The following is an 18,262-nucleotide window of genomic DNA, read 5'->3' on the forward strand; positions in this document are numbered from 1 at the left end:
TAATAAATAATAGTACCTATTATGTACTTTTTTTATTTTCTTAGCCCGTACTGTCCCACTGCTGGGCAAAGGCCTCCCCATTTTGCCTCCTCAACTCTCGATCTTTTGAGTCCTCCCACCAATCAGGGTTGTAGGCATCCAGGTCATCCCGCCATCTCTTTCGGGGCCTACCCCGCCTGCGTTGGCCATCCTGTGGTAGCTACTGGGTGACGATGTTGGTACATAAGTGTAGGTATTTCCAAATAAAATGAGAAGTATCCTTACAATACCCAATATTCTGCCAAGCCATTTCTTAAGCCACTTTAGATTACTTTGTTGTACCTATACCTAGACACTATTAATTTATTAATTGTACATTCAACTAGCTGCCTTGAGTACGTAGTTCGTATATAAAATTCCTTTCAATGTTCAAGCTTTGTAGGACAAAATTCTGTAAAGCTAATCCTATGGTGATCCCGGACCGGCGACGAACTTAAACTGCATTAAATAATTCAAACTCACGGCTCAATTGTCGAGGTTCAAGTGAAAGAGGTTTATGGTACGAACTAGGTGGCTGCAAGATTTAGTACCCTGTACCCAGGTAAGTTCTTAGGTAGGTACGGTGCTATGATTATGGATTATAAAGAGTGGAGTAGTGAAGGCTGAAATTGGGGGTTGAAATTCTTAGAGGTAAGTAAGTGCCTACCTTTATCTACTCACTTTCCTGTATGAAGTTTAGATTCAGTTCATACAAGGTAACTAAAAATGTTTTTCTGGCATATGAGCGAGATAAAGTATGACACAGTTTTCACAGTTTTTGTTACTGGAATTTAATCCTTATATATCTGAAGTGAACATGTACGTTACGTTTTGTTTCATATATAGGGTCCCAATAATTAGGTAAAACTACCAACAAAAATAACAAGTAGCTTCAATATTATTTAAATTTATTTTATTAAAAACAAAAAGAGAATAAAATTTAAAAGAAAGATGAACTCTAGTACCAATAAAGTGTCCATTTCGACCGCGCGGCCACCTCATAATTTTTGATGAAACTTTGCCAGGAATTAGTAGTAATTTGTTACTTTTCACTCCTCTTTTCCTGAATTTGTTACAAAAAAAACCAAGCCGCTATGACAAAGAACAGTTGGCCGCTAGAACCGCCACTTGCCGTAGTCATCGCCCGTGATTACTCAGAAACTATACAATGCAGATAGACGAATGATACATCAAAAGAAAGGTCTTAATTTGTTAAATTTGTTACAAAAATAAAAAAGGTCAAAACGTAGATATACAAAAAGTTATGCAATGTTAAGTTTTCAGGTTATGAGTAGGTAAGTATATCACCGTAGGCACCAAATTAATAGAGGCTAATGTGTATAGAAAATTAGTCTTTAATTTGTTACAGCGAAAAAAGACAAAAAAATACTAGAAAGCAGGTTCAATAATATGTTAGAGTCGATTTTAGTTGGCCGCGCGGACGGCAATATGCCTAAAATACAATTTCGTTTTTCTCGTTATTAAAAGTAGGTTTTAGCTTAATTAAAGTACTAGTCGATGGGTAACGTAACCTAGTTTGAATAAATATAGCGAATTTAACTGCAGCATTCGTATTTTAGGAGATATTTACAAAAACACAGTGGTATGAAACTGTATGAGAGTAGGGTGTCCATGCATTTTCACATATTCGAAATTTTCGTTATTCACGTCTTATTTTTAGGAGAGTGCATACTTTATAAAAATCAAAGTCACAAATAGATTAAAATTTCTTTATTTACAATCAACACAAAGGCAAACAAATCAAGTAATAAAAGACAACCAGATAAATATAAAATGTTCATAAACTAACATAATATTTATAAATTAACTGACACGAATATATGACACAGAATGTAGACATATTTTCTTAGAGGTACTTATTTCAATTTTAAAAGAATTGTCGTCGTAACAAAAATATTTATTGTTATTTAAAAAATGACATTTATAGTGGCCTATTTTTGTGCCTGGTATAAATTCTATAGTACCAACTAAGAAATAATAATTATCCTTAATGCTAATAGTAATCGGCAATTCAGTGATTAAAACTGAGTCTGCAGCTCCGTTTAAATCAAATGTTATGATCTCGCCTAGCTTAAGTTCACCTTTCAACTCTGTGTCACATTTTTGACACATTATTGTTCACAAAGGCAAACAATTGATATGTTTGCCTTTGTGTTGATTGTAAATAAAGAAATTTTAATCTATTTGTGACTTTGATTTTTATAAAGTATGCACTCTCCTAAAAAATAAGACGTGAATAACGAAAATTTCGAATATGTGAAAATGCATGGACACCCTACTCTCATACAGTTTCATACCACTGTGTTTTTGTAAATATCTCCTAAAATACGAATGCTGCAGTTAAATTCGCTATATTTATTCAAACTAGGTTACGTTACCCATCGACTAGTACTTTAATTAAGCTAAATCCTACTTTTAATAACGAGAAAAACGAAATTGTATTTTAGGCATATTGCCGTCCGCGCGGCCAACTAAAATCGACTCTAACATATTATTGAACCTGCTTTCTAGTATTTTTTTGTCTTTTTTCGCTGTAACAAATTAAAGACTAATTTTCTATACACATTAGCCTCTATTAATTTGGTGCCTACGGTGATATACTTACCTACTCATAACCTGAAAACTTAACATTGCATAACTTTTTGTATATCTACGTTTTGACCTTTTTTATTTTTGTAACAAATTTAACAAATTAAGACCTTTCTTTTGATGTATCATTCGTCTATCTGCATTGTATAGTTTCTGAGTAATCACGGGCGATGACTACGGCAAGTGGCGGTTCTAGCGGCCAACTGTTCTTTGTCATAGCGGCTTGGTTTTTTTTGTAACAAATTCAGGAAAAGAGGAGTGAAAAGTAACAAATTACTACTAATTCCTGGCAAAGTTTCATCAAAAATTATGAGGTGGCCGCGCGGTCGAAATGGACACCCAATAAATGCATATGGTACTACCACCAACAGCAATAGTTTATTAAGGAAAGTTGGCGCGTGCGCGGTACTCACAGACCGTTCACTCGGCAGCCTGGAATATCGGGACAGCCAGTATCGCTTATGAACTCGACGCCTATTCTCGTTGACTGTACCCACAAGTACGAACGAAAGTTTACGAACGCCGGCAAAGTATAAGAAGTGCAAAAGTTTAAAGTTCTTAAAACGATTTTCTGTGCCAGTGTACTCCAAATAAAATGAAAGTGGTGTATTTGACAGTACCCGTGTTATTGTTTTGTATAGTTTATGCGAAAAGTAAGTTTTGAAAGTTTCCTTTTTATAAAGTTTATTTGTTATTGCACTAGAATTTTTAAGGATTTAAAATTATTCTAAGTTAGAAGTAGTAGGTACCTGCTTAGTAGGTAAGCAGGTATATTATATAGGTATATATTTTTTTTAATAGGGACCTATTTATAATGTAGCTAAATATGATTTTGATGATAATAGTCTCCCAATTTCTCCACTTGAATTTTAATTAAATTGTAGGTATCTCTTTAAATCAGGTAGCTAAGTAGGTAGGTAATACGTGCGTGAAATAACGAAGGCGAGCTTGCGTTAGGAATAAATATTACATAGGTGTCGACATTGTTTAATAGGTTTAAGAAATAATTCCATAACTTTGCCACAAATTAGTCTTACCCCCGCACTCAGAGACATTTAATGATTACTTAATTCACTCCTTAGTGACCCATGGTCAAAGAAATCCCACCAAAACATTAAATGTAAAAAAATGCCAAGTCTCTTGATGCAGTCTTTCCATCGTAAAAAGTTTTGAGATCTCATAGAAGCCAAGTCCTATTCAAAATATTTTGTAGTTATAAATCAACATTTAGTAATTGTATCAATAGTTTTCTTTATATTATAATTATAGTGACTTGGCAATGAGCACAAGAAGAAACAAATAAAACGGCATATTTGGAGGAGTTGAAAGCACCGCATGCGTAAACATTAATATCACAAAATTAATTTTCTTTTGGTTTATCCGTGTCGTCCCAACCGAATTTCGGCAACGGCAGTCAGTCTTAGTGTACTCTCGATTCATTTACTTTCATAAAGCGATGGCCCGTAAGGTATTCTTAATTATTGTATTGGAGCATGTAGTCGGTAGTGACCATCATGATTCACACATAACAAATAATCTGATCACTGGTCTCGTCAGTAACATTTGCACATAATTCCAGGCAGCAAGCAGCTTTTAATTTGTGCTCATTGCCAAGTCACTATAATTATAATATAAAGAAAACTATTGATACAATTACTAAATGTTGATTTATAACTACAAAATATTTTGAATAGGACTTGGCTTCTATGAGATCTCAAAACTTTTTACGATGGAAAGACTGCATCGAGAGACTTGGCATTTTTTTACATTTAATGTTTTTGGTGGGATCTCATTTATTTTTTGTAAGTGTATTTCTTTTTTTTTTTAGGTGACCTCATAATTTCTCGGACTTCAGCTACTGCTTTGCTTAGAACCCATTCTCTATCTCTATCTCTTTTGTTTCTTCTCTGAGGCTTCGTTACTTCTAAGGTAGACAAGTCTGGGCGATATATACTTCGGAGTCGATTATATTCAGCTATTGCTGTCTCCTGAGCTTTGATACTACTAAAATTCACATTTATTAAATGTAATCCACCCAAACTAGTCACTCTTGAAAGGGCCACGTATGCTTGACCACAGGTAAAAACTGAAGAACCTATATCCATCATTGCATTGTTTAGGCTCAGCCCCTGACTCTTATGTATGGTTATATGTAGCATAAGCTATGCATATGGGGAATTGTTCCCGATGAACATACGCTCTAGATATAATTTCAAATTTGGTTTTAACAGCACAAGCATATATATATATATGTATAATAAATAACTAACAAACTAAATAGAACTAAACTAACTTACAAATAACTAACTAAATAAATATATATCTACTAACTTACAAACTATAACTAAACTAAATAACAAGTAAAGTTCTCCGAATATCAATTATCACTACAATATTTTTTAGTTTCGAAATGGTTTTTCATAGACAGATGGCGCTATCAAATGAAAATTATCGAATTATTTTTGAAGTACTACTTAGACTGCGCTTTGTAACGAAACCATAGCGCGATTCAGACAGGTACAACGCCATCTATCGAGCGCGCATACAATATTTATCGCAATACAATGGAGTTTTAGCTTTATTAATTTAATGAATTATGAACTTTATGTATTAATTTGTATTAATGATAGTCTATGTATTACATTTATATTATTCTTTTCTATTCTATGTATGTATTCATCCAATTGAATAGGTTCTTAAACAACGAACAAAGTTAACAATGCAGTCAAAATCCATACATAATGTTCTTGCCAAACCGCAAATATAAAATTGTTTTCTATGGCATATTATTTTTTAATGTTTTTATAATTTTTCCTTTATATGTGGCTAATGACCTATCTTGGTGCAAAATTTGAAGTTTCTAAGTCTGCTAGAAGTACCTTAGATTTTTGATGATCTGTCAGTGAATCAGTGAGTCAGTGAGTCAGTGAGTGACAAAATGGTGTAACTTTGATCGACCGTAACTCCTAAACTATTAATTCAATTGGCATGTAATTTCGAACTTAAGCTTGTTCTAATGCCTACTATTATTCACCGAAAACCTAAACTCCTAGCTTTGTCCACGTCGAAGATATAGGGGGGGGCGAAACAGCCGCGAATCGCTTGGAGAAAAGATGGTACGGCCGTGCCCGTTTTGCTCGAGACTTGGCTGGGGCACTGCCGTGCCCCCAGATCCTTCACTAAGGAATGGTTTAAGTAACCATTAAATGTCGTATCGACAGGCACACGTACTTATTGAGAACAAAATACAATCAACGATGCATATGCGCACTAACCTAATAAATTGATGCACTATAAACTGTTCCTGGTCCAATAAGTTTATTTTAGATAGGTACGTGACAGGCACCTTAGGCTAATCATAAACCTCGACCTCTGCTCATCAATAGACGTCCATTGGCATAGATGATACTAATTTAGGTACTTACCATTCTTTTTCAAGAGCAAAGTTAAAGTCGAAACAGTCCATCTACTCATGGAGCATCATCATATTCTTTAAATTGTAGTTCATCTTTCTAAACTTTCATGTGTTGGAATGATTACCAGATCTTCCAGGATACGTAAATACCTACTTTATAAACTCAACTATACAGGAGACAGATTGAAAATAGACAAAACTTTAATTAACATATTATGTAGGTACTTGCAAGTATTATCCTTCAGTCTTACTTAACTTTTCTCCCCATAAAACTATAGGCTGTCCGATCGAATAAAATAACACAGTTACCTTTGACAAGGAATGCTTTCATGCATAAACTTGGACAAGCAAATCACATAACTTAATATCAACGTCAAATTCCGTCACCATTCTGAGCGCAATCTATTTTGCAAGTGACAAAATAATTGAAATGTCACACGTGAGAACGTAGCTACGTAGCCCGTAGCTCCGTAGCCCGTAGCGGTCGTAGCACTTAGAGAAATTGCTATCTTAACTGCTACACTAAACGTTCCTTTATGAATTTTATATTTTGCATACAAAGCGGACGTTTAAATTCCTATTACATTTTCAATTTAAATGTCTCACTTTCGAGCTATTAAATGTTTTGTTGGATGAAGAATTCTCTGGCTTTGAAGATTTGTAAATAGGAAAATACAATGTTCTGGCGTATCGACGTAGGGCTTATGCTGTTATTAAGTCAATTATCTGTAATCTTCCTTTTCCTAAGAACTGCTTTTAACAAAGGTGAGCATGGAAATTGCCATAATTACGATTTTTGAAATATTAGTAATCCATATTAAAATGGAAAAAGCTATTCATGAGTTTACTTATTCCAGGAAATATGAAGATACAATAATTCAGACATAAATATTTCACCAGAATATATGATTTCGTTGAGATGGTTTCAGTTGATTGGGACACACGGAGAATAAATATACCTACATTTAGACCTAATTTTTAAAATGTAATTTTATGAAAATATGTTTTGAATTTATTTACCTACCTACCTCTTGAGCACGATTCAACCTTTTTCCATTAAAAGAACATCTGTGATTCTATTTCTTTAAAAAAAATAAAATACTTATATTCTTCGTCTTTCGATGAACTACTTAGGTAATAGTTTTCTGCGAAATGAAATTCTATTTCGATCATTTCTATAAAATCACAGCAACTCATGTGGGTTTGTTTGTTCAACATTATGTATATATATATGTATATGTGTGTACATTTTAAGTATCAAGATCTTGCTTTACACAGATACAATATTTTCTCAGAAGTGGCATTTTACCTCAAAGAAAAGAAAATTCCACAACACCTCAAAGGCAGGCATTTGATCAATGGCTCTTCTATTTCATATATCCAAGATTGTTGAAAAGGCCGTAAATACCTTTTTCTGTACTTCAGCAAGTACCAAAGATGCGGTCGCTTTGAACATTTTCCCCACTGCCAAACACCTGACTGGCAGGTTGATGGGAAATTCCGACAAACGTACCTAATATCGATTAATTAAAGTAAAGAACATTATTTGGAACGGTATACTTTCAAGTCACCTGAACTAGAAGCAGCTTAGTGAACAATGCTGAGTGATAGTTTTGAAATGTATCTATGCGGATAGAAGATGAAGTGAAAATCTCACAAAAATTGTTGATTTTTCTGCGTCCATAATCGCCTGTGTAACCGTATTTTTTTCTTAAAAAGTTTTCGAAGACCTGCGTACCTATTCCACGGGGTCCAACTCAAGTTTTCGTGGCTAACTCAAGATATACTACGAATTTTGGCTTCAGCGTTGTCCTCCCAAAGGTTCAGAGCTCTATATTCCATTGCATGATATCGAGCCATGAGCCATGGCAAATCCGTCATAGTAGTATAATCACGGTAATTAAGCATTTAGGAAACGACAGTTATCTGAAGTGTTTACCTACAAAATATTATTGCTGGAGATTTCATCTTTATACGAGAAAACAAAAGTCTAGCAAAAAAACAATATAAATAATTGTAACTATTTACTCAATATTATGCTAACAGGCAGCAATAGAATCCATATTTATTGGAAAAACAATGCCAGCTATTTTCTTGCGATCCTTTTTCTAATAACATTGTGAGGTTACAGGAAAAAATGATACGAATAAAAGTTCATGCAACCATGGGTAATCATGGGTTATATCATTCTATGTTACTTATGGTTGTATTATTTCATTTATTGATATGTGATCTATGTTCTACGTACTATTAAAAGAGGCCTTGATAAAATACGATAATCAATATAGGTAATAATGATGATGATCAAGGGACTGATTCAGTAGGCATTCAGGTACTTCTTGTTACGGCATGTATTGTGAGGTTTCTGTCTCTTGGGTCCTAATCACCGGTACCCTGGACCAATTGGACAGTGTGCCCGATATCGGTGGCTACTTATTGCCTATACTTTTAAATGTCTTTTTATATTTCATATTTAAAAATATAATGAATATGTAAAGAAAATCATCATAATTATGACGTTGTGTCTATGGATGCGTTACCAAAATATTTTTGGTTAAACTAAAAATGGGAGGTAAACGGACGGTACAAATTCGAGATCGGGTTTTCTATTCGTTCAGCAATCGATACACGTGGCAAGTTGAGAGCTCGCACGAGGTTCTGCGAAAAAGTATCTTTAACAAAATCGTTTTAGTTATACGAAAATTTTTGGACGATATTTTTTTAAGCCACGTGTTCCAATTTTGAACATCAGAAATAGTTTTCATTCAAAATATTTGAATTAAGGAACCCGCTACGATTTTGTAAAAAAAAATTGAATAGAATAACATTTTTATGTCAGTCAACATGCAATCTAACAAAGAATTAGAATCGAATTAACATTAAATTCATAATTCTGGCTGGCCGAACTTTTGGAATTTAGCAGGATATCTAAATCAGTTTCAAATAGCCTTCAGCACACAAGATGAAATAAAAATACATATAAAGGATATAAATGAAAGAAAAAAACATTCCTTATTCCGTTTCTAGTAAATATTGTGTGCCTTTAAATAGAATTAGCGGAAAATTTCTTAGCGAATGAAACCACACGTGTTACAAACAGATCTTGTTAAAAGCTTTTCCTTGATTACGACGAGACATAATTGAAAAGTTAAATATTGCTATGAGAGGCAAAGATATGAACACTTAACACTGAAGAATAAATTGAATTTTAAAATGCAACCGCTGTCTATCAAATTATCTAATACAAATTATTATTTGTTACTAATCTCTAAGCTAATCTAATACAAATAATAATTTGTATTATTATATATTATACAAATAATAATTTGTATTAGATGATGATGACAATATGCACAATGTCCACACATTTTAATTCGTGGCTTTTGACGTGTGCTTTGCCTATGGCCAGGCCATGACAAAATGTCACCCTTTTCAAAATCCCTACGGAATTATATACGGAAAAGAAAACATCCCTTTTATCAATGGAATTATAATTTTAAACGAAGCACCTATATATCGGTATCTACCAAGCTACAAACTACATTTATAAATAGTAGCAACTAATAATGGCCTATCGGATACTTGTTGAAGTAACTCTAATGACTGTAGTTGTCCGTGACTTGGTTCTCTAGTTTATGATAGTTTGTAAGTCGAAACCACGCAGCTATGTAGCAAGGAGTTCGGAAGGAAACAATTTAAAGTATAATACTTTGAAACTGATAGTAACTACTCGACGGCCGAAGAGAAAGGAATTTTGAGATGGCGTAAACGAACTTACATACAAATAGAAAAGGTAAACAATTGCGCAGCTTGTAACATTCATATACTTACAAAAAACCCGCTTGTGAGTGGAAAAAAGTCATCCTAAACCTAGCATAAATTAAAATAAATAGTTATAAGTACGTAGGTACTAAGTATGTCACCGAAATCATAAAGATGGATTTCGATAAGCTTGTATTAAAAAAAACAATAGGTAGAGAATTCAATTAGGGTATCTACATCATTTGGTGTTTAGTAATACTTACTGTTTTGCATTTCGTTATGTTATGTTAATCACTTCATTTTCACTTGCCCAAAGCATAGGTACCATGCACGTAGCTACATAGTTATTTTATCCACACTGGTATCAATTATTTAAAACATTGTTCTTCAATAATATCTAAGGTTCAATCATAATATCAATTCAATAATATCTAATCTTTTATCGATCACTAGGCAGGTCAAAGAAATTAAAATAACACTTGAATAAAGCTCTCGATTCACTATGAAAAGGATTGAGAGCTAATCAACGCCTACAATCATTATACTAACAGACAATAGAAGCTTCATAATACAGCAATTTAAACTTCTTACTAATGTAGAATTTCAAAATTAAAGTTATGATTGAAAATCACTTGGTCTTTCAACCTTTTACCCTTGTTGAAAGTTAATATTTGCAGTTTATATTTTATAGCATTTCGAATTTGAAAGTATCATCATCTGCCTATCCTTTTCCCAACTATATTGGGGTCGGTTTCCAGTTTAACCAGTACTAGTGTTTTACAAGGAGTGACTGCCTATTTGACCTCCTCAACCCAGTTATCGGGCCAACTCAATAATCCTAGGGAAGACTGCTTTTAGACTACCCGTACCGATAGCTAAAAATGTTCACGATCGCTAAAAATGTTCAATGATATTTTGTATTTCATTTTATATAATTAGTTATTTTGTAAGCGCGCAATCAATACCAGGTAAGCATGTATGGGCAAAAAGCCAAATAACTACTTTGATTCGAAGCTGACAAAATAAAAATCCACTTTTGACCCATTTCAATGGGTATGTGGCATGTTAATATGGTTTCACAAAAAGGAAACTTAACTACTTTATGTAAGTTCCTACCTATGTTGACAAATTCTGATGACGATTTATATATATATTTTTTTTACTTATGACATTAACACAACTTTATTGACACATTTTTTTTTACTTGTTTTTATTTTGACATTCATATACTCGGACATTTTATATTATTGTAATCTCTTAAATAATTTTGTATGCCTATCGGCGGGACATGGTTTGTACATAAATCTGTACAAACACCTGTAATCACCCCTGTTTCACAAAATGAATAAATTGAATTGATTTGATTTGATTTTGATAACTTGAAATATTTCACATTTTTAGTCTAACTAACGTACTATGTCTACCTAAATAAGTCTGTTTTAGTAACAGATTTATTAATACCATCGCACTGTCTATTTTTTCATTCTGTAACAGCATATTGAATTGGCATTGAATATTGCATTCCTACTATTATTTTCATACTAGTAAAAAACATGAAACATTTTGAAACTAGATGATCACTCGTAGATACCATTTGTAGGATGATTTTTTTATTAAGTAAGTAGGTATATTAAATACAAAGTTATGACTTGATTTTATAATGATGTAACATCACATACACGCATAGTTATGTAGGTATTGCTCTTGATATGTGATGTAACGCGAAATTGAATTACGGAGAAGATACCAAAGACAGGTAGTACCTATATATAATATTATCATCCCACTGCTGGGCACAGGCCTCCTCTCACACGGAGAAGGATTGAGCATTAATCATCACGCTTGCTCAATGCGGGTTGGTGATTTCAGACTATATAGTCCAGGTTCCCTCAAGATGTTTTCTTACCTACCTCCTTCATTAATAAAATAAATAACATGAAGACCTGAAAGTATTCGAACCATCATTTAATTAGCTTTTTATGCAAAGAAGAAAACTTTCGCGTTCCTCAAGAAATGTAAAGAAAACATTATTCATTCCTTTTTAAGACATTTGAACATTGGAGCGACACTTCAGTAAGAGAATTGTATCTAGATGTAGAAAACTATTATTAAACCGTTGAATTTTTCATCCCAAGTACTTACACAGCAATTTATTTCAAGTTTAATTTGCTCATGAAATTGTATTAAAAATAGATTTCCATTTCAATGTATACTTACTACTTAGCACTTTTTATTCAGTAATCATTTTTCTTAAAGGATTTGACCTTAGAATATTTCTTTATAAGTACCTTAATACAAATATTTAATGCCAAAAGTTTTATGTTATGAGCTTTTATGAGTAACTCAAATATTCATTTTATTTTCCAACTAGCTGTTGCCCGCAACTTCGTCTGCGTGGGCAATATAGAATAGTCAAAATTAAATTATAAATTTAAAAAAACCCCCGACCCAAAAAAAGTACGCAATAATTATGACAAAAGGTTAAAAACGATAAACCCTATAAAAAGCAAAAAATAACTTTAACACTACGTAAACTAAATTTTGTCGTGTCGGGGGACCGCTCTAATTCATTACTTTAGATACGTGTTTTTTTTTTTAAACGAATGTTGTAATTAGGTAGGTATCATTTGATTTGTGTAAGTGTATTTATGAAGGTAAAAAGCGGTCCCCCGACACGTCAAAATTTAGTTTACGTAGTGTTAAAGTTATTTTTTGCTTTTTATAGGGTTTATCGTTTTTAACCTTTTGTCATAATTATTGCGTACTTTTTTTGGGTCGGGGGTTTTTTTAAATTTATAATTTAATTTTATTTCATGCTTTTTAAAGGAGCTCCTTAATGTTTCCTTCTTTCATTTAATTTATTTTATCTTAAGATGGGGTCGCTATATGCTATCTCGGCCAAAGAAAGCTGTTTAACAATCCTCATGACAAACTGGCTCTGGGAGAATTGCACAGATTGAACAACAATAAAGATTAACCTTTGGACATTCTAGATTTTCAGCAAAAATATAAATCGGATTATCCGTTTCATTCCGGCATTCCAGGGTTTCATCCGCCACATCCCATTTCCAGCATCAGGTTCTCGTCAATCAGAAACATGAAGAGAACTCGCCAAGACAAATTCAACGAGCCCAAACTCGATGGGTTTACTAAGAGGCAGTTCAGGGTTACATCTCCTATCTTCGTGCCTTAACAGCAGACCAGCTCAGTGGTTCCAAAAGACATTAGTGTTTCAAATTTCAGATCCCACATATACTTGCAAGTAAACTGAGCGTGTAACATTCCTATCACATCTAGCAAACGAGCTGATGACCTTGAAGACCTGAACCGATTTCCACCAAACATAGCTAAGAACACTCCTGACTGACATACCCTTTAAACAAAAAAAACCGCATTACAATCGGATCATCCGTTTGGGAGCTACGATGCCACATACACACACACACACACACACACACACACACACAGACACGTCAAACTTATAACACCCCGTCGTTTTTGCGTCGGGGGTTAAAAATACTACTTATCCCGTAGGTGCATTCTTTCACGTGACAGTATAATTAGGATTAGCACTTAGCAGTCGCATAGATTCATTGACCAAGGTTGTGTTGTGGATGTGACCATTTATCTAAACAAAAGAAGTAAAGTTTGTGACGTTGTGGAAATCTCTGGATCTAGTCAGCCAATTTGGAAAATTATTACGTAAGTAATTTTCACAGGAAACAGCTATAATCTATGTCTATATGCTTTGAGTCTGACAAAGCTGTCATTTGTACATTTTCTGCAGCTGCTGCGACTAATCAGAAGCCAGAAAGTCTGTCAGTCTTACCAGGGATATCGTCTTGTGTAGTTGACTGGATTGAAGATAGGTAGATAGGCAGTCGCTCCAAGCAAAATATTGGTACTCAAAAAGATTCTGTAACTGGAAGCCAACACCAACATAGTTGGGGAATAGCTGGATGGATGATAAAATGAGTGATCATCATCAGCAGGCGCATAGGGTAGGATAGTTTCACTACTGGGGAGAAACACTTGTATGACTTGGGGATTTTCTGTGCAGACAAAAAACGCACGTGTGTGTGTGTGTGTGTGTGTGTGTGTGTGTGGGTCTGTGTGTGTGGCTGTGTGACAGAAAATTAGGCGTGCGACATTAGGCGTGCGTGATCCTCGGGCGTGTGAGTAGCGCGGGCGTCGCGAGCGCGCTGCGTGAACGTCGCGTTTTGTTGCCCTGCGGCATGTGTGAAGGCATGAGTTGCGTTCTCACCCCTTCGCCCGCTATCCCAGCCGCCCGCTAAACGCCTTAGCAGTTAAACGTCAAGGAGAGCGGTGCGTGCGCGTCGCGAGCGCGCTGCAAATGCCGCAGGGCAGCAAAACGCGACGCTCACGCAGCGCGCTCGCGACGCACGCGCGGCGTCCGCGCTACTCACACGCCCGAGGATCGCGCACGCCTAATGTGGTGGCCTAAGCCGAGACTCCACCGAAATGTTTGCATTAGTTCACGAATAGGCAAAATGTACGTATCTGTGAGAGTCCACTTCATGTGTTCGTACTTGAAACCTGCAGTTTTGCCAAGATTTTCAAAATGTACGCTCGCAATTTGTCATTTCTTGGTGGAGCCAGCAAATCAAAAGAAACATAAGTGTTGTATACTGTGCGTCACTGCCGCACACCGGGAAAATTTCGCTCTTGCGGAGGACGTTTATATACCATATTTTGTGTCACACGTAAACAGGACGACAGTAGTATCCACCGAAACACTTTCAAAGATCTGATGAACGAACAAATCAGACCTGACTTGGTCACCTGGGGCCAATCAGAGCTCTATGAAGCGATAATACGCTTTGGCTCCTACTGTTATTGTGGTTTCTGAAAATTTATTCACCTCATTCAACGATGAATGTAATTCTGATGGTACTATTAAGAACACATGCTTAGCGCAGAAGCTGACGTTGGCAGGTCAACTCTTTTGACTTCTCGAATAGGATACCATTGGTTTTTGTGCAATGCACACCTGCAATGCATTCTGGATTAGGATAGGATATAGCTGGATAGGATTTGCAACAGAGAACGATTCTGTCTTTGTGATTAAATGACATCAAACGTAGTTTTATATAAAAGGTGTTTTTTTAGACTTGGCTCGGGTCTTACTGAGACTGTTCGTAATCGTGAACAGTGTATTTGCGATCAGAAGTTGAAAGTAAACATGTCTCTGGTATGCGGCGCGTAATTTGTACGTTTTCAGACGCATAAAGCATTTTACGTGTGTATGATATTAAATAGAGAAAGCTGCCATTTCTTATCTGCACTTTGTATCTGGGCTTGTTTTTAAAGCTACAGAATCCTAAATTTCCTACCTCACGCTTAGCAGCGCTTGCGAGAGATAGATCCTCCTTTCTTCTAGGATTAAGTTTACATGTTTTGCATCAGAAAAAATAATTAAGGTCTACTTAATACTACTCACTCAAAGTAATTTGTTTTAAGGCCACCACATCAGTGGAAGATAAGCTAAACTATGTTTATGAAAAAATCCTGATATGAACTCCATCTGTAAGTTTAAATGATAATTATTTGTTCCACTAAAGTCATCATTTTTGACATAATGTTCAAAAAATAATTTAGATGGCACCGTTTTAAATTTGGCTGAGAACTATTAATTTTCTTTTCATCAAAGTAATAATTATAATTGGATTTTGATGTGGCACGGCAAACTGACAAACACTATTGAAATGTCTATCGAAAAATTACACTACGTGTTAAAATATGGTGAATTACGGAAAATACACAACTCCATCTGTTGAAATAATAATCCTCTATAAAGAATGTATGGTAATTAATTGTCATTTGCCACCTCGCTCCTTTGACAAATTTTATGTATTTTATTTAACACAGATTACCACAGATGGAGCTACTTTAACCTTGGCTAAACAAAAATTTCATATTTTTTTTTTCTTCCGAAGTTACTTATGAAGGTGTGATTTTCTGTGTAAAGGTTGATAATAGGCCGATCAACTAATATAAGTACAACATTCAAATGCTCAGTTTTGACAAACAGATTGCTTGTCGTAATATTTTACATCTTGAATTCACAAAATTAATCATATCTTTTGATAGAGTGAATCGATTTCGATGAAACAAAAACTAAGTAATACCCCAAGTTACGTAGAATTTTTGTATATAAGCATTGTCTGCATTGAATTCGTAGATTTTACGTGAATCCCGAACGAACAAACAGACAAACAGACAAACAGACAAAAATTACAAAAATGATGGAAATGGGTTCTGTTAGTTATCCTTTAACATGCTGGCTATTTTTCTTGTCAATTTCTTCAATGTACAAAAATTACTTTTCTACAGATTTATTATATGTATAGATAATAAGTTGAGAAACATTCATACTTTGTTTTCACCTTTCTTGCAAATAAATCGATTAAAATTGACCCGCTCAAATAGAACCTTTTCTATAAGGACTCACTTAGTTGAAGCCTCTTATATTCTTACGTAATTAAGTGACATTGCAGAAGTAAGAAGCTTACAGCATTAAGGAAATTATGTATTACAATTTGAGCGTGAAATGCAATCGAAGATGCGATTGGGACGGCGAAAATAGGAGAAGGTACTTGAGTCCCTATTCTTTTATTTGTAGTGGAGATAAAATGTAGCTTGCTGTCCTCTTCTTTGTTAGCACTCGAACTTTGATAATTTTGTGTACCGGTTGCACCCGTGGTTTTGTTCCAGCAATCCAGGTGGGAGTTCGGAATCAGTTTCACCTCGCCGCTGAAAGGTAATTTGTTGCGGTGTTTGGTTTAATTGAAAACTATTGAGCTTTTCTGCTGAGAAAATAGGTCGTGAAAAGTTTTATAATTGTTCGTACAAGTGCCAATTGTTGTTGATAAGTTCTTATGTGAAATCTCATTTTTAACAAGTTTTACTGTTTCTCTAGCTTCAGCTTCAATGCCCGAAGCAGTCCTTTGACTTAAATTAGTTATGATTCACATAACAATGGCCGCCCATGAATTCAATCACCGCAAACAATTAAGCCGTCAGCAAAGACGATGTTACAAACGTTTCCTCGAAACTTGCTATGTGCAGGCCCGCCGTAAGCGGGCGGCACTTCCTAGGGGGCGGCAAATCGAGCGACTTATCACGTAATATTTAAAAAATACAATATCTTTTTACTAATGATTTGATTTCAATATTTCCGAACACAGCAATAGCGCTAAGAATATTACTTACACTGCCGGTTTCAGTTAGGTACTTACATCTGTTGAAAGGACATTTTTTAAAATTAAAGATTCTTAAAAACGATTTAAGATCAACCAGTGGCGTAGCGTGGGGCAAATGCGATTTAGGGGGCGGCAAAATTAAACCAACAAAATTTCGGAAAAAGCCGCCTTAGCTTTGGTCGTCTCCTATCAATTTCGACTGTTTCACCCTTTGCATCCCCAAAAAAATTCGCGCTCGCTGCGCTCGCGGCTCCATGTCAGATATCGCATTTTATCTTTGTTTAATTGTTAAGGCATTCAATTCCGAAAAAAAAAATTTCGGGCACGTCTGTTATGGCTTTTTATGATATTTTTACTTCATGAAAGCTCTAAGGAAAAAATTGCGCTCGCTTCGCTCGCGGCTTTTGCACTTCACTTCTGAGCATATCTTACTTTTTGACTTAGCTTTGTTAATTTACAGTGGTTTTTATTTGTTTTGTGTCCTTAGACTAAAAAATTTTCGCGCTTGCTCCGCTCGCGCTTCCTTACATATGAAGTGTGTCTTATAAGTTGACTTTTCAGCGGGAAACCCACCAAATAACATATTTTACTGACTTTAAACATTGTTATAGATATTTAAGTGCGTTAGTTTAAGTTAATCACAATCTTTCAATACATAGGGGGTAATGATTGCACTGCATTGATGCCCTAAGCAATTGCTTAGTTTGCAAATGGGGTCCGGTCCACCTGGATCCGCCCCCCCCCCCCTATATATTTTTTGACAAAACGTATGTAGTCGTAGGGCGGCATAATCAGTTTTGCACGCGAGCGAACAAACAGCTAGCGGCGGGCCTGGCTATGTGTCGTACTTGAAATGTTCAAATGCCACTCAACTGCACTGGCCAGTTGGCTAGCCAGCTAGTTAACTAGTGCGGCACAAGCCAAGTGGAAGATTAGACGGACACTCCTACACTCAATCAGAAATAGCCTACGCTGCCTTTGTGCGTAATGTGCCTGAAATTCACTAGCTTAGGCGTTGCCTGCAGTTGAAATGTGTAGGTAGATGCGATAGAAACGTAGTCATGGTGACTGGACTGTGTTCATATTAATATTAATTGTTGCTTTCAGACGGTGATTAAAAGAGTATTGAATGTCAAGTCATGTAAGTCATGTGAAATGACTAAAAAAAAATACGTGTGGCACTCGGGGACTGCCGCGGTAAAGCTATTGCATAGCATTCTGTATCAACTTATGC

The 18,262-nt window shown here is 35.2% G+C and overlaps 1 protein-coding gene across 1 annotated transcript in view; it reads left to right on the top strand.

Moving 5' to 3' along the window:
• Positions 1-3,092: 3,092 nt before the first annotated feature.
• Positions 3,093-18,262, top strand: part of LOC110383943 (lachesin) — a 39,501-nt gene continuing 24,331 nt past the window's right edge. The window contains exon 1 of the mRNA XM_064037352.1: positions 3,093-3,281. Coding sequence (XP_063893422.1) covers positions 3,224-3,281 — 58 coding nt within the window. The 5' untranslated portion in view covers positions 3,093-3,223. The remainder of the gene's footprint in view (positions 3,282-18,262) is intronic.

The sequence above is a fragment of the Helicoverpa armigera genome, chromosome 12 (genome assembly GCF_030705265.1).
Source record: "Helicoverpa armigera isolate CAAS_96S chromosome 12, ASM3070526v1, whole genome shotgun sequence".
NCBI classification, from domain to species: Eukaryota; Metazoa; Arthropoda; class Insecta; order Lepidoptera; family Noctuidae; genus Helicoverpa; species Helicoverpa armigera.